Consider the following 22,071-nt stretch of genomic DNA (forward strand, 5'->3'; position numbering starts at 1 on the left):
AGAGTGACTTAATGTGTGTTACAGTGTTACTGTTAAAGCAGGGTGTCTTAGTGACAGGTAGAGAAGAGCAAAGTGAGGCTCAGTGAAAACATTACAATAGGAAGTGTGAGTGTAGGGCAGAGTGACTTAATGTGTGTTACACAGTGTAGGGCAGAGTGACTTAATGTGTGGGAGTGTAGGAATGAATGGGTAAAAATAAATAGAAGTGGGTGATAGAGTGAGCGGGTTTGTGAGAAAACGTTCAGGAACTTATGAGTAGCGACAAACTCCGTTTTTCGTAATACATTTATTAAATGCAGTCTCTTGTGATTCCTGTCCTCCTCCCAGCGGAGCAGGCTAAAATGTGATTACATGTTCTAGTTCTCACAAAACAAGTTTACTCACTCACTGAACGGAGCACTTCTCATTTGATAAAAAGTGACTAGCAGGCTGTTTGCTTTCCACACTGAAATTGAATGATGTACTTTCAGTTAAATGATTCCAGATCATAAATAATAACAAGATAATAGAATGGGAGATGAAACACACTGGACTGACTGGTGATGAGACACTGCAGAGAGTTGCAGGAGTTTTGTGAGGGGAGGGGGGATTTCTATTACCTATCTGGAGGCCACAGAGGCGCAGCGGAGGGTCCATGGAGGTGTGCAGCCGCCTCTTCTTCCTCCAGCAGCGGGCGGGGTATGTATACATCTGACCTGCAGCAACCCCTATAAAAACAGACAGGAACTGAAGAATACACATCACGGTTCTCACCCCCCCACCCCCAGCCTGATACATAATGTGTTGCTTAGCGACCCTAAAAGAGTCAACTCAATATTCTTATGCAGTTGTATATATGAAGGGTTCTCACTGGAGGCAACATAAACACTATTGGATATCCTTATATAGACATTTTTGTAGCTGTAGTGGCCAGAGGGACATATTTAGATACAGATGACATTACCCACTAAACCTCAACAAGTGAATGATCGTTTTAGTAAACCACAGAGCCAGCCATCATGCTTTTCTATCTCTACCCACCAGGGCTGCGGTGGTGGCGCTCCATCCAGATGTAGCAGTTGTTCTGTGCCACGCCGGTCTGGGAGTCCAGGAAGGGCAGGCGCACGCTGCGCTCAGCACACAGGCGGGCATTGTAGCTGCGGCACTGCTCAATGGCATCCTTGTAAAACTGGTCACCCAACCTGCAGCAGGGGGACCATTCAGACCGGTCAACACCACTTGCGGTTGGCACTGACAGGCGCTGGTAAAGATACTGAAATAGGCCCAATGGCCAGACTAGTGGTTAACCAGACAATTGATTTTAGCCATGACTCACTGACCACCGTGGACCACTGAAAACATACATACGTACATACATACATATACACACACACACACACACACTCACTCACACTCAGTAGGGGAAGATAGAAGTTTCCATGTGACAGTCACAAATTCCACCATTGAGACTAGCTTACATAAACCTTACACATACAAACTATAAGATGGAGGAATGATGTGGATGGGCGCGGTCATTTGAATAGTAGTCCATACTTTTCACGCATGTAGCTTATTATTGTCAGCCAATCAAAGCACTACTGTCAGAGGCTCCATGTGTAGCAAGTCAAGTGGGTGATTACTAGTCAATGGAAAATGGAATTACAATTATGGTATGAGAAGGAGAAAGCTACAATGATCAACCAACAGGTAGGCTTGCTGATTAATATGAATGGAGTTGTAGACAAGGACACGGGGAACAAATCAAAATATTAAATTAGCCTTGCTAGCTAGCAAGCAGGCTTACCAACGTAGCTGGCTAGTGTAGCTAGCTAGCGTCTTTACATCAATTAGATGCAGCAAAGACAGACACTACCTTATGAGATGATAGAAAAACTTGTTGGTGCGATAAATAACCTAACTTGTACAGGTCGGTTTGGCCACTTTCTCTAGCTCGCTCTCCCCCTCCATGCCTGACACACCGCCACCTGCTCCTCTCGCGCCCCTCCCACACCGGTCTGTACTGAAACATCAAGCAGTGCACCACCTCTCCTGAGTCGCAGGAGCAAGTCCCCATTGAAGTAAAAATCACACACACACATATATATATATACATATATATATATATACATATATACATATATACATATATACACATATACATATATATATATATATATATATATATATATATACACACATATATATATATACACACATACATATATATATATACACACACATATATATATATATATACACACATATATATACACACACACACACACACACACACACACACACACACACACACACACACACACACACACACACATATATATATATATATATATACTGCTCAAAAAAGGGAACACTAAAAAAAAGGGAACACTAAAATAACACATCCTAGATCTGAATGAATGAAATATTCTTATTAAATACTTTTTTCTTTACATAGTTGAATGTGCTGACAACAAAATCACACAAAAATTATCAATGGAAATCAAAATGTATCAACCCATGGAGGTCTGGATTTGGAGTCACACTCAAAATTAAAGTGGAAAACCACACTACAGGCTGATCCAGCTTTGATGTAATGTCCTTAAAACAAGTCAAAATTAGGCTCAGTAGTGTGTGTGGCCTCCACGTGCCTGTATGACCTCCCTACAATGCCTGGGCATGCTCCTGATGTGGTGGATGGTCTCCTGAGGGATCTCCTCCCAGACCTGGACTAAAGCATCCGCCAACTCCTGGACAGTTTGTGGTGCAACGTGGCGTTGGTGGATGGAGCGAGACATGATGTCCCAGATGTGCTCAATTGGATTCAGGTCTGGGGAATGGGCAAGCCAGTCCATAGCATCAATGCCTTCCTCTTGCAGGAACTGCTAACACACTCCAGCCACATGAGGTCTAGCATTGTCTTGCATTAGGAGGAATCCAGGGCCAACCGCACCAGCACATGGTCTCACAAGGGGTCTGAGGATCTCATCTCGGTACCTAATGGCAGTCAGGCTACGTCTGGCGAGCACATGGAGGGCTGTGCGGCCCCCCAAAGAAATGCCACCCCACACCATGACTGACCCACCACCAAACCGGTCATGCTGGAGGATGTTGCAGGCAGCAGAACGTTCTCCACGGCGTCTCCAGACTCTGTCACGTCTGTCATGTGCCTAGTCTGAACCTGCTTTCATCTGTGAAGAGCACAGGGCGCCAGTGACGAATTTGCCAATCTTGGTGTTCTCTGGCAAATGCCAAACGTCCTGCACGGTGTTGGGCTGTAACCCTCCCTAACCCGGACGACGCTAGGCCAATTGTGCGTCGCCCAACGAACCTCCCGGGGTGCCGGTTACGACAGCCTGGGCGCAAACCCAGTCTCTGGTGGCACAGCTGGTGCTGCAGTACAGCGCCCTTAACCACTGCGCCACCCAGGAGGCCATGAACACTTATTCAAATCAAATAAATCAATAAAATCAATTTAGCCTCAAGTAAATAATGAAACATTCAATTTGGTTTAAATAATGCGAAAAAAAAAGGGTTGGAGAAGTAAAAGTGCAATATGTGCTATGTAAGAAAGCTAACGTTTAAGTTCCTTGCTCAGAAGATGAGAACATATGAAAGCTGGTGGTTCCTTTTAACATGAGTCTTCAATATTCCCAGGTAAGAAGTTCTAGGTTGTAGTTATTATAGGTATTATAGGACTATTTCCCTCAATACCATTTGTATTTCATTAACCTTTGACTATTGGATGTTCTTATAGGCACTTTAGTATTGACAGTGTAACGGTATAGCTTCCATCCCTCTCCTCGCTCCTCCCTGGGCTCGAACCAGCAACACAACGACAGCCACCATCGAAGCAGCGTTACCCATGCAGAGCAAGGGGAACAACTCCTAGAAGGCTCAGAGCGAGTGACGTTTGAAACACTATTAGTGCGCGCTAACTAGCCAGCCATTTTACTTCGGTTACACCAGCCTCATCTCGGGAGTTGATAGGCTTGAAGTCAAACAGAGCAATGCTTGACGCACAACGAAGGGCTGCTGGCAAAACGCACGAAAGTGCTGTTTGAATGAATGTTTACGCGCCTGCTTCAGGCTACCACCGCTCAGTCAGACACTTAGATACTTGTATGCTCAGTCAGATTATATGCAACGCAGGACACGCTAGATAATATCTAGTAATATCATCAACCATGTGTAGTTAACTAGTGATTATGATTGATTGTTTTTTATAAGATAAGTTTAATGCTAGCTAGCAACTTACCTTGGCTTACTGCATTCGCGTAAGAGGCAGTCTCCTTGTGGAGTGCAACGAGAGAGAGGCAGGTCGTTATTGCGTTGGACTAGTTAACTGCAAGGTTGCAAGATTGTATCCTCCGAGCTGACAAGGTACAAATCTGTTGTTCTGCCCCTGAACGAGGCAGTTAAGCCACCTTCCTAGGCCGTCATTGAAAATAAGAATGTGTTCTTAACTGACTTGCCTAGTTAAATAAAAAATAAAAATAAAAATAAAAAAAGAAAGAAAATAATTTACATTTAAGCGAATCGGCACCCAAAAATACAGATTTCCGATTGTTGAAATCGGCCCAAATTAAAATCGGCCATTCCGATTAAATTGGTCGAACTCATATATATTTACTCTGTCGTCACAGAAAATGATCAAAGTGGCATGCCATTCATTTTCTAATAAAAGCTGAGTACTAGGGTATTGTCCAGACAAAGATTTTTAGTGTAGCAATATTAAGTTGTATGAAATTAAATCAGATGTGAAAAATAGGCTATGCAAAAATGTGGGCACCCTTGTCATTCTTTTGATTTGAATACCTGTAACTACTTAGCACTGATTAATTGGAACACACAATTGGTTTGGTGAGCTCATTAAGCCTTGAAGTTCATAGACAAGTGCATCCAATCATGAGAAAAGGTATTTAAGGTGGCCAATTGCAAGTTGTTGTTCTCTTTGACTCTCCTCTGAAGAGTGGCAACATGGGGGCCTCAAAACAACTCTCAAATGACCTGAAAACAAAGATTGTTCAACATTATGGGTTAGAGGAAGGCTACAAAAAGATATCGCAGAGATTTAAGCTGGCAGTTTCCACTGTGAGACCACAGGCACAGTTCTTGTTAAGGCCAGAAGTGGCAGGCCAAGTAAAATATTGGAGAGGCGAAGGATGGTGAGAACAGTCAAAAACAGCCCACAGACCACCTCCAACATCATCTTGCTGCAGATGGTGTCACTGTGCATCGTTCAACAATTCAGCGCACTTTGCACAAGGAGAAGCTGTATGGGAGAGTGATGCGGAAGAAGCCTTTTCTGCACACACGCCATAAACAGTCGCTTGAGGTATGCAAACGCACATTTGGACAAGCCAGATTCATTTTGGAATAAGTTACTGTGGACTGATGAAACAAAGATTGAGTTATTTGATCATAACAAGGGACGTTATGCATGGTGGCAAAAGAACACAGCGTTCCAAGAAAAACACTTGCTACCCACAGTAAAATTTGGTGGGGGTTCCATCATGCTGTGTGGCCAGTGCCAGTACCGGGAATATTGTTAAAGTTGAGGGTCGCATGGATTCCACTCAATATCAGCAGATTCTTGGGAATAATGTTGAAGAATCAGTCACAAAGTTGAAGTTATGCCAGGGCTCGATATTTCAACAAGACAACGACCCAAAACATGGCTCAAAATCTACCCGGGCATTTACGCAGAGGATCAAGTACAATGTTCTGGAATGGCCATCCCAGTCCCCAGACCTGAATATCATTGAGAATCTGTGGGATGATTTGAAGTGGGCTGTCCATGCGGTCCATGCTTGAAGTGGGCTGTCCATGTTTTGTAAGGAGGAATGGTCCAAAATACCTTCATCCAGAATCCAGACACTCAGAGGCTATGGGAAGCATTGAGAGGCTGTATTTTAGCAAAAGGAGGCTCTACTAAATATTGATGTGATTTTTCTATTGGGGTGCCCAAATTTATGCACCCATCTAATTTTGTTTGGATGCATATTGCACATTCTGTTAATCCAATAAACCTCATTTCACTACTGAAATATTACTGTGTCCATCAGTTATTTGATAGATCAAAATGAAATTGCTGATCCAAACACTCAATTATTTATAAATGGAAATCATGGAAATTGTCAGGGGTGCCCAAACTATTTCATACGACTGTAAATAAAACATGTATTTCGAGTGTCCGGGTATCTCCCCAAAAAATGATATTAGAACAGTGAAAATCATTTCAAATGCCCATCCCTAACGCATAGGGCTGTGACTGTCATGGATTTTGGGATGAGAGTAATTGGCCAGTCAAATTACTGCGGTCTCCATAATAACTCCATAACCGTTTGAATAGCATACATCTTTCTTTTTGAAAATGTTTTCCTCTCCTTTGCATGTGCTACAATAGATTATATTTCTGTGTTCTGCTGCTGCACCTTACTTGCACCTTGGTGTGCTCATTTGCTGCAACACCTTGCTTGTGTCAGCAAGGAGCAACAAGCAAGTTTCATCACATTGTTAAGAGTCCATGTTACCAAATAACAGACTCAACCGATGGAATGTCCAGCCATCCCCGTGTCTTCAGTCAGCTGTTCCTATATGTACAGTGCCTTGCGAAAGTATTCAGCCCCCTTGAACTTTGCGACCTTTTGCCACATTTCAGGCTTCAAACATAAAGATATAAAACTGTATTTTTTTGTGAAGAATCAACAACAAGTGGGACACAATCATGAAGTGGAACGACATTGAAACTTTTTTAACAAATCAAAAACTGAAAAATTGGGCGTGCAAAATTATTCAGCCCCTTTACTTTCAGTGCAGCAAACTCTCTCCAGAAGTTCAGTGAGGATCTCTGAATGATCCAATGTTGACCTAAATGACTAATGATGATAAATACAATCCACCTGTGTGTAATCAAGTCTCCGTATAAATGCACCTGCACTGTGATAGTCTCAAGAGGTCCGTTAAAAGCGCAGACAGCATCATGAAGAACAAGGAACACACCAGGCAGGTCCGAGATACTGTTGTGAAGAAGTTTAAAGCCGGATTTGGATACAAAAAGATTTCCCAAGCTTTAAACATCCCAAGGAGCACTGTGCAAGCGATAATATTGAAATGGAAGGAGTATCAGACCACTGCAAATCTACCAAGACCTGGCCGTCCCTCTAAACTTTCAGCTCATACAAGGAGAAGACTGATCAGAGATGCAGCCAAGAGGCCCATGATCACTCTGGATGAACTGCAGAGATCTACAGCTGAGGTGGGAGACTCTGTCCATAGGACAACAATCAGTCGTATATTGCACAAATCTGGCCTTTATGGAATAGTGGCAAGAAGAAAGCCATTTCTTAAAGATATCCATAAAAAGTGTCGTTTAAAGTTTGCCACAAGCCACCTGGGAGACACACCAAACATGTGGAAGAAGGTGCTCTGGTCAGATGAAACCAAAATTGAACTTTTTGGCAATAATGCAAAACGTTATGTTTGGCGTAAAACCAACACAGCTGAACACACCATCCCCACTGTCAAACATGGTGGTGGCAGCATCATGGTTTGGGCCTGCTTTTCTTCAGCAGGGACAGGGAAGATGGTTAAAATTGATGGGAAGATGGATGGAGCCAAATACAGGACCATTCTGGAAGAAAACCTGATGGAGTCTGCAAAAGACCTGAGACTGGGATGGAGATTTGTCTTCCAACAAGACAATGATCCAAAACATAAAGCAAAATCTACAATGGAATGGTTCAAAAATAAACATATCCAGGTGTTAGAATGGCCAAGTCAAAGTCCAGACCTGAATCCAATCGAGAATCTGTGGAAAGAACTGAAAACTGCTGTTCACAAATGCTCTCCATCCAACCTCACTGAGCTCGAGCTGTTTTGCAAGGAGGAATGGGAAAAAATGTCAGTCTCTCGATGTGCAAAACTGATAGAGACATACCCAAAGCGACTTACAGCTGTAATCGCAGCAAAAGGTGGCGCTACAAAGTATTAACTTAAGGGGGCTGAATAATTTTGCACGCCCAATTTTTCAGTTTTTGATTTGTTAAAAAAGTTTGAAATATCCAATAAATGTCGTTCCACTTCATGATTGTGTCCCACTTGTTGTTGATTCTTCACAAAAAAATACAGTTTTATATCTTTATGTTTGAAGCCTGAAATGTGGCAAAAGGTCGCAAAGTTCAAGGGGGCCGAATACTTTCGCAAGGCACTGTAATTGTGCCAGCCCTAGATGTGCATAAAGGTTCTGATCAGACAGATTATAAACCATGTTAACCAATGTTTTCCACTAGTGCCGGCAGTCGGCAAAACAAACGATTACAGACCCATTTTCAGCCGGGTACTTTTCCCACTTAAAATAACTAGGCTACTAGTCAGAAAAAGTCTGCCGAGCCTGCTCCTGCTAGAACGAACAATGTGCATCTTCTGGTATTCATCTTCTTCTATTTATAGGACAACCACATGTCAGTCAAAGTGAGCGATGACAGGAAAACACTGCTGGTTTGACAGTCTGCTGTCTGTCCCGCCTCTCAGTACCTGGGTGTGTGCGTGGTGGTTGCAGTCCAAAAATGTTACAAGGAGGGAAAGAGCATGAATTTGTACGTCCCATAATGTCATAACGAAGACTCAAAATCCACTTAGCCTATTGTTTTCTGGCACATTCATTTTCTTTTGCGTGCAGGGTCAGACATTAATGATGGCCCGTTAGTCCTGGGCCAGTAAAAAAAAAGTGTTGAGCCATTGGATCTCATCAGTCACTGGCTCAAAAGGGCCAGCAACATTTTGGCTCTTTGCTGCATTCCAGTTCAACATTTACCTGCTTAATTGCAATCAACCACTGAAGACTGTATGCGAAAATGTCATGCTATTTGTATTTGAGCAATATGATTAGCCGTTCATTCAAGCACCATCACGCTCGAGTCCCAACTTCGAGCGGTACATGAGTTGATGCCTTCATCAAGCACACACAAGGCAAGGTAAACCTTCAACAGAGTAGGGTTGTTCCCGAAAATATACAAATATTGGGTCGACCAAATGTCGATTTTAACATGTATTTTTCCATAGATGTTAATTTTATTTTACCTTTATTTAACTAGGCAAGTCAGTTAAGAACAAATTCTTGTTTTCAATGACGGCCTAGGAACAGTGTTCAGGGGCAGAATGACAGATTTATACCTTGTCAGCTCGGGGATTTGAACTTGCAACCTTTTGGTTACTAGTCCAACGCTCTAACCACTAGGCTACGCTGCCGTCCCATTAAGATATACACACCCCACTGATGCTTTAAGCGCACTGTTCGATGAAATAATTAAGACACAAATGAGACAAAAACTAAAAATTACAGGGAGTGCCTGTGTGACTGGCGCCCGTTGTCTCGCTCTCCTCCCTGCTGCAGTAAACAGGCACCACAGCACAGCGTTTATCGCACTGTCCGCCCTGACGCTGCAACAATTACAACCATTTTGTTTGACTGAAAAGTTGTGTTACCAAAATACCTAGTTTCTTTAAGAAAAACATTCCCTATTCCCTCAACCCTTGCGTTACGTGATACAGTGCACTCGGAAAGTATTCAGACCCTTTCCCTTTTTCCAAATGTTGTTCTGTTACAGCCTTATTCTAAAATGGATTTAGTCAAGGTTTTCCCTCAATCTACACACAATACCCCAAAATCAGTGGTGAAAACAGGTTTTTAGAATTTAAAAAAAATCAGAAATACCTTATTTACATAAGTATTCAGACTCTTTCCTATGAGACTAGAAATTGAGCTCAGGTGCATCCTGTTTCCATTGATCATCCTTGAGATGTTTCTACAACTTGATTGGAGTCCACCGGTGGTAAATTCAATTGTTTAGATATGATTTGGAAAGGAACACACCTGTCTATATAAGGTCCCACAGTTGACCGTGCATGTCAGAGCAAAAACCAAGCCATGAGGTCAAAGGAATTGTCCGTAGAATTCCAAGACAGGATTACGTCAAGGCACAGATCTAGTGATTGGTACCAAAAAAATGTCTGTAGCATTGAAGGTCCCCAAGAACACAGCGACCTCCATCATTCTTAAAATGGAAGAAGTTTGGAACCACCAAGAGTCTTCCTAGAGCTGGCCGCCCGGCCAACCTGAGCAATAGGGGGAGAAGAGCCTGGGTCAGCAAGGTGACCAAGAACCGGATGGCCACTCTGACAGAGCTCCAGAGTTCCACTATAGAGATGGGAAAACCTTCCAGAAGGACAACCATATCTGCAGTACTCCAACAATCAGGCCTTTAGGTTTGAGTGGCCAGACAGAAGCCACTCCACAGTAGAAAAGGTGCACAACAGCCCACTTGGAGTTTGCCAAAAGGCACCTAAAGGACTCTCAAACCACGAGAAACAAGATTCTCTGGTCTGATGAAACCAAGATTGAACTCCTTGGCCTGAATGCCAAGCGTCAGGACTGGAGCAAACAAGGCTTGGACCCAATCGAACATCTCTGGAGAGACCTGAATATAGCTGTGCAGCGATGCTCCACATCCAACCTGACATTGCTTGAGAGGACCTGCAGAGAAGAATGGAAGAAACTCCCCAAATACAGGTGTGCCAGCTTGCAGTGTCAAGCTTGCAGTGTCATACCCAAACAGACTCGAGGCTGTAATCACTGCCAAAGGTGTTTCAACAAAGTACTGAGTAAAGGGTCTGAATACTTATGTAAATGCAATATTTCCATTTTCTGTCATTAATTTGCAAATATTTCTAAAAACCCGTTTTTGCTTTGTCATTATGGGGTATCGTGTGTAGGTTGATGAGGGGGAAAATACTATTTAATCCATTTTAGAATAATGCTGTAACGTAACAAAATGTGGAAAACTGAAGGGGGTCTGAATACTTTCCCGAATGCACTGCATACAGTATTTTCAGTGTTGACAATGGATTAGTAAACAGCTGCTTTCTGTGTAGCAAAGCCAATGTTTAACACCTCTTTCATTCTTCAAATCATACCTGTATTGCAGATAGCTGACAAAATGCTACTTAAAAAGTAAGCTCCAAGCCTGTGTTAGTCAGCAGACACTTACAGGATTCTTTAAAGGCTTAGGTTTTTCTTTAAAATATGTTTAGTCTGTGTTTTATATCATATTGTACCACAGCTGATACAAACCAGGTTTCCATCAAACCATTTTATGCAAGTAAAGTACATCGGAGAAAAATAATGTCATGAGGCCTGATGGAAATAGAACATTATTTGGTTCACTTTCAGAATGTTGACATAAAAATACACGAGACAAGGTGTGATATCTTGATGTCTGTAAAATGAATTATGCTACAAATGTGCAAATGTTGATATAATAACCATCATATCAAAGTGAACTTGGAGTCACGCGATGATGTTGTGTTGTCCTCCCACTACGACTCGTCAGGAAAGCATGCAGTTTATTAGGCTACAAATGAAATAAATTAACTTCACAGGGTAGTGAAAGTACAAGGTGATGAGTTTGATGCTCCTCTCCAATAAATATTGAGGGCCTTATTCTGGTGACATGATAGTCGATACTTGGCTGCCGTTTGAAAAATAATCTTGCTCTTTTGTCCATAATAATAATAATAATAATAATAATCTCATCATGTAGATAGCGCTATTGGCTAAAGCGCACGTGCCAATACCAGAGTGGGCAAACTGCCTATATAAACACATTTTTTGTTGTTGTCAGAAAACCATCAGTAGAATTCAAATTGTGATGGAAACTTATATAAGTTGTATTTTGTATTCGGTACGTATGTGTACTACGTCATCAAGCACAGCCTTTTATCTACAGTGAGGCAATTTGCTGGAAACGTCTCTGGTGGAAAAACACACATTGTTTAAAAGCATATTTTAGAATATTTGCATGAAAATCTGTTGCCAATTGGATGGAAACCTAGCCTTACACTAAGTGTGAAAACATTTGATTAGTGCCATTTCCTTAGTTTGTTGAAAATACAATCAGAATGTAACAAAGGCCACCAAAATAGAGCTTGTTCTGCAAAAAAATGGGTGGAGCCTGTTTGGCTACTTTTTCTATTTGACTGGCTACTCCATGTGCTTGAGGAAAACATTACAGGGTTGGTTTTGGCTACATTCTGGAAGCATAATTCCACCTCTTCACCCTCTCTCCTGATCCGTCTGCATACAATCAGGGATGGAGGATTAAGGGCTGTCCCCTAGCAACCGGCAGAAATGCAAATGATGATTACAGTCAACCGTTAATCACCAGGGTCAATCAAAGAATCAAACAAACACTATTCTCAGGATCTTTACTCACTGATTGGAGTGGCTCTACCATGGACAAACAATGTGACTAAGCTGAATATCGTCGTCCGTGTGATGCTTACATTGCTCTTTGCAGAGACCGAAGTGACTTTCATATAGCCTAGCGTCATGACCTTTGGGCTGCTGGGACGGTCACATGACATTCTACACAGTAGTGAGGTTTGGTTTCTATTTAGGGCACTGAATCAATGAAGGGGATGATTGGGTTAGGCTAGGGCATCACAATAGGAATGTGTTCAGACAGTACTATCATTATCAATGACCCTGGAGTTTGAGACGCTTTTATCCATGCCGGTGATAGTTTGGCAGCCGCTTAGGGTATCAATGTTAATATTTGCTGTGAAAGGAGATTTCACATTCAAACCTTCAGTCTCTGCCACATGCCTCATATGGTAATTATCCTGCTTAATTAATCGAAGCAGAGCCTCTAGCACACAGACAGGTTTGATTATATCAAATGAGGATGAATATTGAATCTAAGACAAAAGACAGCAACATTTGCCTCTGCAAAGTTCTACCTAGTTGGGCCTGCCACTGGCAGACAGCTTCTTGAACATGGCAACACATATAGCTGTAATTAATTTTCACCACATGTTCTCAATTACAACACCCACAGGCAGCCATTTTGATAAGACAAACACTTAATGGAGGCGCTTTAGTCGCAGCTCTCCCAGTCTTGATCAGAGAAGAGACCTGCTTAGGCCGAGCAAAAAAGCCTAAATCTGCCTTCTCTCCTCCTTGTCCTACGACCCTATCCCCTTTCTCCCTAATTCCCTGATTAGACAGCTTCCAGCAAATAAACAGACATGCTTGGAATGTTGTCCCTCACAAAAAGGAAGGCTCCGCAGTTTGAGAAAGCCACAGTGTTTGAGGATTCTGGGAAAGAGCCCGCGTGTGTGGTTGTGAAGAGTAAACAGTCCCAGGTACACAAGGCAAGGAGAGCGCATGAGAGAGCGAGAAAGAGAGAATGAAGCTTAAATGCTAGCCTAACCATCAGATAGGATGGCATCTTGGAAAAATCATCATGTTATAAACTAACAAAGTCAGTGAGTAGTGATTGGCATTATTAATGTTATTCTAGGCCTTGTGGAAATGTCAGAGCAGTGAGCTCACACGTGCATTCAAAGGTTATAAAACTGGCCTCAAATGTTATTAGTCACATGCTTCGTATACATGTGTAGACTAACAGTGAAATGCTTACTTAGGGGCCCTTCCCAATAATGCAGTGAAAGAAAAGAGAAATAGAAAAGTAATATTACATAATAATAAAAGTAATAAATAGACCATCAGTAATGATAAATTGTCTATACAATGGGTATCAGTACTGAGTAGTGTTGTCAGAATACCAGAATTTTGACTTCGATACTGATACCAGGTTAAGTATCATGATTCTCGATACCATCACAATACTCAATACCAAAATGATACCACCGCAAAAAAGAAGGCATATTAACCAAAGTCAAAAAAATGGCACTTGATCCAGACAGATAGTCAGCTACTGCTCTGTTCAATTGTTGGGCATTTTATGAGTTCAATATCATTATATTTTTACATCAACATTTTTTCAGAGACAGCCAGGTATGCATTAATGAATGATTTATACGATTAATTTTATTTGTATCAATCTAACGACATAACGGTAATAATTGATTTGAATGGTAAATCTCTATTGTTAACTGGATAAATCAAGATGTAGCCTAGGCCTATTCATGCATAGACTTAAAGACCTTGTTTTTCTGATTGAATTGGGATACAGATGACAAACTTCTACCGATGCACAATTGAGAGAATCCTGTCGGGCTGTATCGCCGCCTGGTACGGCAACCGTGCCACCCGCAAACGCAGAACTCTCCAGAGGGTGGTGCAGTCTGCCTAACACATCACCGGGGGCAAACTACCTGCCTTCCAGGACACCTACAGCACCCGATGTCACAAGAAGGCCAAGAAGGCCAAAAAGATCAAAAGGACAACATCCACCCGAGCCACTGTCTGTTCACCCCGCTATCATCCAGAAGGCGAGGTCAGTACAGGAGCATCAAAGCTGGGACCGAGCGACTGAAAAACAGCTTCGATCAAGGCCATCAGACTTAAATAGCCATCACTAGCACATTAGAGGCTGCTGCCCTATATACAGTGCCTTGCGAAAGTATTCGGCCCCCTTGAACTTTGCGACCTTTTGCCACATTTCAGGCTTCAAACATAGATATAAAACTGTATTTTTTGTGAAGAATCAACAACAAGTGGGACACAATCATGAAGTGGAACGACATTTATTGGATATTTCAAACTTTTTTAACAAATCAAAAACTGAAAAATTGGGCGTGCAAAATTATTCAGCCCCCTTAAGTTAATACTTTGTAGCGCCACCTTTTGCTGCGATTACAGCTGTAAGTCGCTTGGGGTATGTCTATCAGTTTTGCACATCGAGAGACTGAATTTTTTTCCCTTGCAAAACAGCTCAAGCTCAATGAGGTTGGATGGAGAGCATTTGTGAACAGCAGTTTTCAGTTCTTTCCACAGATTCACGATTGGATTCAGGTCTGGACTTTGACTTGGCCATTCTAACACCTAGATATGTTTATTTTTGAACCATTCCATTGTAGATTTTGCTTTATGTTTTGGATCATTGTCTTGTTGGAAGACAAATCTCCATCCCAGTCTCAGGTCTTTTGCAGACTCCATCAGGTTTTCTTCCAGAATGGTCCTGTATTTGGCTCCATCCATCTTCCCATCAATTTTAACCATCTTCCCTGTCCCTGCTGAAGAAAAGCAGGCCCAAACCATGATGCTGCCACCATGTTTGACAGTGGGGATGGTGTGTTCAGCTGTGTTGCTTTTACGCCAAACATAACGTTTTGCATTGTTGCCAAAAAGTTCAATTTTGGTTTCATCTGACCAGAGCACCTTCTTCCACATGTTTGGTGTGTCTCCCAGGTGGCTTGTGGCAAACTTTAAACGACACTTTTTATGGATATCTTTAAGAAATGGCTTTCTTCTTGCCACTCTTCCATAAAGGCCAGATTTGTGCAATATACGACTGATTGTTGTCCTATGGACAGAGTCTCCCACCTCAGCTGTAGATCTCTGCAGTTCATCCAGAGTGATCATGGGCCTCTTGGCTGCATCTCTGATCAGTCTTCTCCTTGTATGAGCAGAAAGTTTAGAGGGACGGCCAGGTCTTGGTAGATTTGCAGTGGTCTGATACTCCTTCCATTTCAATATTATCGCTTGCACAGTGCTCCTTGGGATGTTTAAAGCTTGGGAAATCTTTTTGTATCCAAATCCGGCTTTAAACTTCTTCACAACAGTATCTCGGACCTGCCTGGTGTGTTCCTTGTTCTTCATGATGCTCTCTGCGCTTTTAACGGACCTCTGAGACTATCACAGTGCAGGTGCATTTATACGGAGACTTGATTACACACAGGTGGATTGTATTTATCATCATTAGTCATTTAGGTCAACATTGGATCATTCAGAGATCCTCACTGAACTTCTGGAGAGAGTTTGCTGCACTGAAAGTAAAGGGGCTGAATAATTTTGCACGCCCAATTTTTCAGTTTTTGATTTGTTAAAAAAGTTTGAAGTATCCAATAAATGTCGTTCCACTTCATGATTGTGTCCCACTTGTTGTTGATTCTTCACAAAAAAATAGTTTTATATCTTTATGTTTGAAGCCTGAAATGTGGCAAAAGGTCGCAAAGTTCAAGGGGGCCGAATACTTTCGCAAGGCACTGCACATAGACTTGAAATCACTGGCCACTTTAATGATGGAACACTAGTCACTAGTAATGTTAACATATTTTGCATTAATCATCTCATATGTATATACTGTATTCTATTGTACTGCATCTTAGTCTATGCCGATCTGACATTGCTCGTCCAAATATTTACGAAACTGTTCAATAGTTTGCGGTCACTTAGAAATGTCCTTGTTTTTGAAAGAATAGCAAATTTTTTGGTCCATTAAAATAACATCAAAATGATCAGAAATACAGCGTAGACATTAGAGGTCGACCGATTAATCGGAATGGCCGATTGGGGCCGATTTCAAGCTTTTATAACAATTGTTAATCTGCATTTTTGGACGACGATTATGTTCGATTACATTTCACTCCACGGGGAGGCTGCGTGGCAGGCTGACCACCTGTTACGCGAGTGCAACAAGGAGCCATGGTAAGTTGTTAGCTAGTATTAAACTTATCTTATAAACAAACAAACTACACATGGTTGGTGATATTACTAGTTTATCTAGCTTGTCCTGCGTTGCATATAATCAATGCAGTGCCTGTTAATTTATCATCGAATCACAGCATACTTCGCCAAACGGGTGATGATTTAACAAGCGCATTCGCGAAAAAAGCACTGTCGTTGCACCAATGAGTACCTAAACACAAACATCAATGCCTTTCTTAAAATCAATACAAAAGTTTAAAATTAACCCTGCATATTTAGTTAATATTGCCTGCTAACATGAATTTCTTTAAACTAGGGAAATTGTGTCACTTCTCTTGCGTTCTGTGCAAGCAGAGTCAGGGTATATGCAGCAGTTTGGGCCGCCTGGCTCGAACTGTGTGAAGACCATATCTTCCTAACAAAGACCATAATTAATTTGCCAGAATTTTACATAATTATGACATAACATTGAAGGTTGTGCAATGTAACAGCAATTAGACTTAGGGTTGCCGCCCGTTGGATAAAATACGGAACGGTTCCGTATTTCACTGAAAGAATAAACATTTGTTTTAAAAAAAAATGATAGTTTCCAGAACTGACCATATTAATGACCTAAGGCTAGTATTTATGTTATTATATTATAATTAAGTCTATGATTTTATAGAGCAGTCTGACCTCCCTTGGGTTGTGCAGTGGCGGAGATCTTTGTGGGCTATACTCGGCCTCGTCTCAAGATGGTAAATTGGTGGTTGAAATTATCAATGATCGGCTAGGAAAAGCCAACTGACATTTACTCCTGAGGTACTGACCTGATGCACCCGACAACTACTGTGATTATTATTATTTGACCATGCTGGTCATTTATGAACATTTTAACATCTTGGCCATGTTCTGTTATAATCTCCACCCGGCACAGCTAGAGGGGGCCACCCCTCATAGCCTGGTTCCTCTAGGTTTTTTCGTAGGTTTTGACCTTTCTAGGGAGTCTTTCCTAGCTACCTGCATTGCTTGCCGTTTGGGTTTTTAGGCTGTGTTTCTGTACAGCACTTTGAGATATCAGCTGATGTAAAAAGGGCTATATAAATAAATTTGATAGGCAGCAGCAGGCTCGTAAGCATTCATTCAAACAGCACTTGCCTGCGTTAGCTCTTCGGTGTGCATCAAGCATTGCGCTGTTTATGACTTCAAGCCTATCAACTGCAGAGATTAGGCTGGCAATACTAAAGTGCCTATAAGAACATCCAATAGTCAAAGGTATATGAAATACAAATGGTAGAGAGAGAAATAGTCCTATAATAACAACAACCTAAAACTTCTTAACTGGGAATATTGAAGACTCATGTTAAAAGGAACCACCAGCTTTCATATGTTCTGATGTTTTGAGCAAGAAACTTAAACGTTAGCTTTTTTACATGGCACATATTGCACTTTTACTTTCTTTTCCAACACTGTTTTTGCATGATTTAAACCAAATTGAACATGTTTCATTATTTATTTGAGACTAAATTAATTTTATTTATGTATTACATTAAGTTAAAATAAAAAAAGTGTTCATTCAGTATTGTTGTAATTGCATTGTAATATTTATAAAATCGACCGATTAAATCGGTATCGGCTTTTTGTTTTTGGTCCTACAAGAATCGGTATCGGCTTTGAAAAAAAATCATAAATCGGTCGACCTCTAGTAGATATTGTTAATGTTGTAAATTACTTTTGTAGCTGGAAACGGCAGATTTTTTTATGGAATATCTACATAGGCGTACAGAGGCTCATTATCAGCAACCATCACTCCTGTGTTCCAATGGCACGTTGTGTTAGCAAATCCAAGTTTATAATTTTAAAAAGGCTAATTGATCATTAGAAAACCCTTTTGCAATTATGTTAGCACAGCTGAAAACTGTAGTTCTGATTAAAGAAGAAATAAAACTGGCCTTCTTTAGACTAGTTGAGTATCTGGAGCATCAGCATTTGTGGGTTTGATTAGACTCAAAATGGCCAGAATAGAAAGAGGAGCGGGAGGCGCCGGTGCACAACAGAGCAAGAGGACAAGTACATTAGTGTCTAGTTTGAGAAACAGACGCCTCACAAGTCCTCAACTGGCAGCTTCATTAAATAGTACCCGCAAAACACCAGTCTCAACGTCAACAGTGAAGAGGCGACTCCGGGATGCTGGCCTTAACAGTTTCAATATTTCTAAATGCTTTATCACATTATTTAAGTGTGTTAACTTCTGTGTGGCATGAGTGGGGAGCTGACGTGATGCAGCCCAGACTCCCAGTGCAGGCTAAGAGGAGCAGGCATGGTGCTTTTGTGCTATAAGGGGGACATCAGCAGCACTGATAGTTGATCCGTGAGACACATTTGACAGAAGTACTAAAAGTCCAAAAATTCTTCATGTTCTAGTATCTATTAGATTTAAATAACTATTTAGCCACCTTATGACTTGGGGGTAGAAGCTGTTCAGGGTCCTGTTGGTTCCAGACCTGGTGCATTGGTAATGCTTGCTGTGCAGTAGTAGAGAGAACAGTCGGACTTGGGTGGCTAGAGGCTTTGACAATTTTAGGGTCTTCCTCTGACACCGCCTGGTATAGAGGTCCTGGATGGCAGGGAGCTTGACCCCAGTGATCTACTGAGTCGTACGCACAACCCTATGTAGCGCCTTGCGGTCGGATGAAAAGCAGTTGCCATACCAAGCGAAGATACAGCCAGTCAAGATGCTCTCAATGGTGCAGCTGTAGAACTTTGAGGATCTGAGGGCCCGTGCCATACCAATTCTTGTCAGCCTCCTGAAGGGGAAGAGGCGTGGTCATGCTCTCTTTATGACTGTGTTGGTGTGTGTGGACCATGATAGATCCTTACTGATGTGGACACAGGAACTTGAAGCTCTAAATCCGCTCCACTACAGCCCCATTGATCTGAATGGGGGTGTGCTCGACCTTCCGTTTCCTGTAGTCTAAAATAATCTTCTTTGTTTTGCTAACATTGAGTGAGAGGTTGTTGTCCTGGCACCACACTACCAGGTCTCTGACCTCCTCCCTATGGGCTGTCTGATAGTCATCAGTGTCATCACCAAATGTAATGATGGTATTGGAGTCGTGCGCGGCCATGCAGTCGTGGGTGAACAGGGAGTACAGGAGGAGACTAAGCACGCACCCCTGAGGGGTCCCCGTGTTGAGGGTCAGTGTGGCGGATGTGTTGATGTCTACCCTCAACACCTGGGGAGCAGCCCATCAGGAAGTCCAGGATCCAGTTGCAGAGGGAGGTGTTTAATCCCAGGGTTCTTAGCTTAATGATGAGCTTGGAGGGCACTATGGTGTTGAACACTGAGTGGTAGTCAATGAACAGCATTCTCACTTAAGTGTTCCTCTTGTCCAGGTAAGAAAGGGCAGTGTGGACTGCAATAGAGATTGCGTCATCTGTGGATCTGTTGGGGCGGTATGTGAATTGGAGTGGGTCCAGGGTGTCTGGGATGATGGTGTTGATATGAGCCATGACCAGCCTTTCAAAACATTTCTAGGCTACAGATGTGAGTGCTACGGGGCGATAGTCATTTAGACAGCCTACCTCTGCGTTCATGGGCACAGGCACTATGGTGGTCTGCTTGAAACATGTAGTAATTACAGACTGGGTCCAGGAGAGATTGAAAGAGTCAGTCTAGACAGTTGCCAGCTGTTCAGCAGGTGCTCCAAGTACTCTTCCTGGTAATTAGTCTGGCCCTGTGGCTTTGTGAATGCTAACCTGTTTAAAAGATCTTACTAACATCGGCTACGGAGAACATGAACAGACAGTCGTATGGAACAGCTGGTGCTCTCATGCATGGCTCAATGTTGCTTGCCTCGAAGCCAGAATAAAAGGCATTTAGCTCATCTGGTAGGCTCACAGCTGGGTTTTCATTTGAAATCAGTTGTAGAGGATGGTCAAATTAACACATCCACAATAAGAATACACATGGACCTCTTCACTGGCCAGAGAACAAAGGAAGAGGGGAAGCACTCCCAGCAGTCATCTTACCCTTCTTCTGCACATCTTACAACTCTAGTCTACATCGAAGCTCCTCCCATCAGCAACAAGGGTACTCAGACTTCTGCCAGAGACATGGACACAGCTAAGTTCTGATGAAGAGTGACGATGACAAAGACTCAGCCAAAGAACTTCTCCATTGGAGAACAACGGATGAAAAACACACTGCATGAAAAAGTGCAACAGACAATTATTTCCTCACTGCGTAAACAGACTGAAAATAACATGGCTAAATGTGTTGAGATGTGTGTAATGAGATTTTGTAAAAGTGAATGTGTGTGCTTTTCTGATATTACCTTTACACCCAAACAGTATACTGTTTGATATCTGTGCGATCAGTCTTCAAACAGGCAGTGGAAGACAGTGTACAAAGTATCCTCCATTTACAGTTGAAGTCGGAAGTTTTCATACACCTTAGCCAAACACATTTAAAAACTCAGTTTTCACAATTCCTGACATTTAATCCTCGTAAAAAATGCCCCGTCTTAGGATCACCACTTTATTTTAAGAATGAAAAATGTCAGAATAATAAGAGAGAATGATTTATTTCAGCTTTTATTTCTTTCATCACATTTCCAGTGGGTCAGAAGTTTACATACACTCAATAAGTATTTGGTAGCATTGCCTTTAAAATTATTAACTTGGGTCAAATTTTTCAGGTAGCCTTCCACAATAGGTTGGGTGAATTTTGGCCCATTCCTCCTGACAGAGCTGTTGTAACTGAGTCAGGTGTGTAGGCCTCCTTGCTCGCACACGCTTTTTCAGTTCTGCCCACAAATGTTCTATAGGATTGAGGTCAGGGCTTTGTGATGGCCACTCCAATACCTTAACTCTGTTGTCCTTCCATTTTGCCACAACTTTGGAAGTATGCTTGGGGTCCATTTGGAAGACCCATTTGCACCGAGCATACCTTCCTGACTGATGTCTTGAGATGTTGCTTCAATATATCCACACAGTTTTTCATCCTCATGATGCCATCTATTTTGTGAAGTGCACCAGTCCCTCCTGCAGCAAAGCACCCCCTCAACATGCTGCTTCCACTCCCGTGCTTCACGGTTGGGATGGTGTTCTTCGGCTTACAAGCCTCCCCCTTTTTCCTCCAAAACATAACAATGGTCATTATGGCCAAACAGTTATACTGTATTTTTGTTTCATCAGACCAGAAGACATTTCTCCAAAAAATGCAATCTTTGTCCCCATGTGCAGTTGCAAAACGTAGTCTGGCTTTTTTAATGGCGGTTTTGGAGCAATTGCTTCTTCATTGTTGAGCGGCCTTTTAGGTTATGTCGATATAGGACTTGTTTTACTGTGAATATAGATATTTCTGTACCCGTTTCCTCCAGCACCTTCACAAGGTCCTTTGCTGTTGTTCTGAGATTGATTTGAGCTTTTCGCAACAAAGTGCGTTCATCTCTAGGAGACAGTCTCCTTCATGAGCGGTATGACAGCTGTGTGGTCCCATGGTGTTCATACTTGCGTACTATTGTTTGTACAGATGAACGTGGTTCTGTCAGGTGTTTGGAAATTGCTCCCAAGGATGAAGCAGACATGTGGAGATCTACAATTGTTTTTCTGAGGTCTTTGCTGATTTCTTTTGACTTTCCCATGATGTCAAGCAA

The 22,071-nt window shown here is 42.1% G+C and overlaps 1 protein-coding gene across 2 annotated transcripts in view; it reads right to left on the reverse strand.

Moving 5' to 3' along the window:
* LOC110505521 (zinc finger protein DPF3) overlaps positions 1–22,071 on the reverse strand; it is a 46,951-nt gene that overhangs the window by 18,996 nt on the left and 5,884 nt on the right. For both annotated transcript variants that reach the window (XR_005039597.1, XM_036963067.1), the window contains exons 2-3: positions 1,021–1,181; positions 600–707 (exon numbers count right to left, since the gene is read on the reverse strand). Coding sequence is in view for 1 of the 2 variants with exons in the window: in XM_036963067.1 (XP_036818962.1) it covers positions 600–707; positions 1,021–1,181 (269 nt within the window). In the remaining variant the exon portion in view is untranslated. The remainder of the gene's footprint in view (positions 1–599; positions 708–1,020; positions 1,182–22,071) is intronic.

This window comes from Oncorhynchus mykiss, chromosome 25 (assembly GCF_013265735.2).
Source record: "Oncorhynchus mykiss isolate Arlee chromosome 25, USDA_OmykA_1.1, whole genome shotgun sequence".
Classification (NCBI taxonomy): Eukaryota; Metazoa; Chordata; class Actinopteri; order Salmoniformes; family Salmonidae; genus Oncorhynchus; species Oncorhynchus mykiss.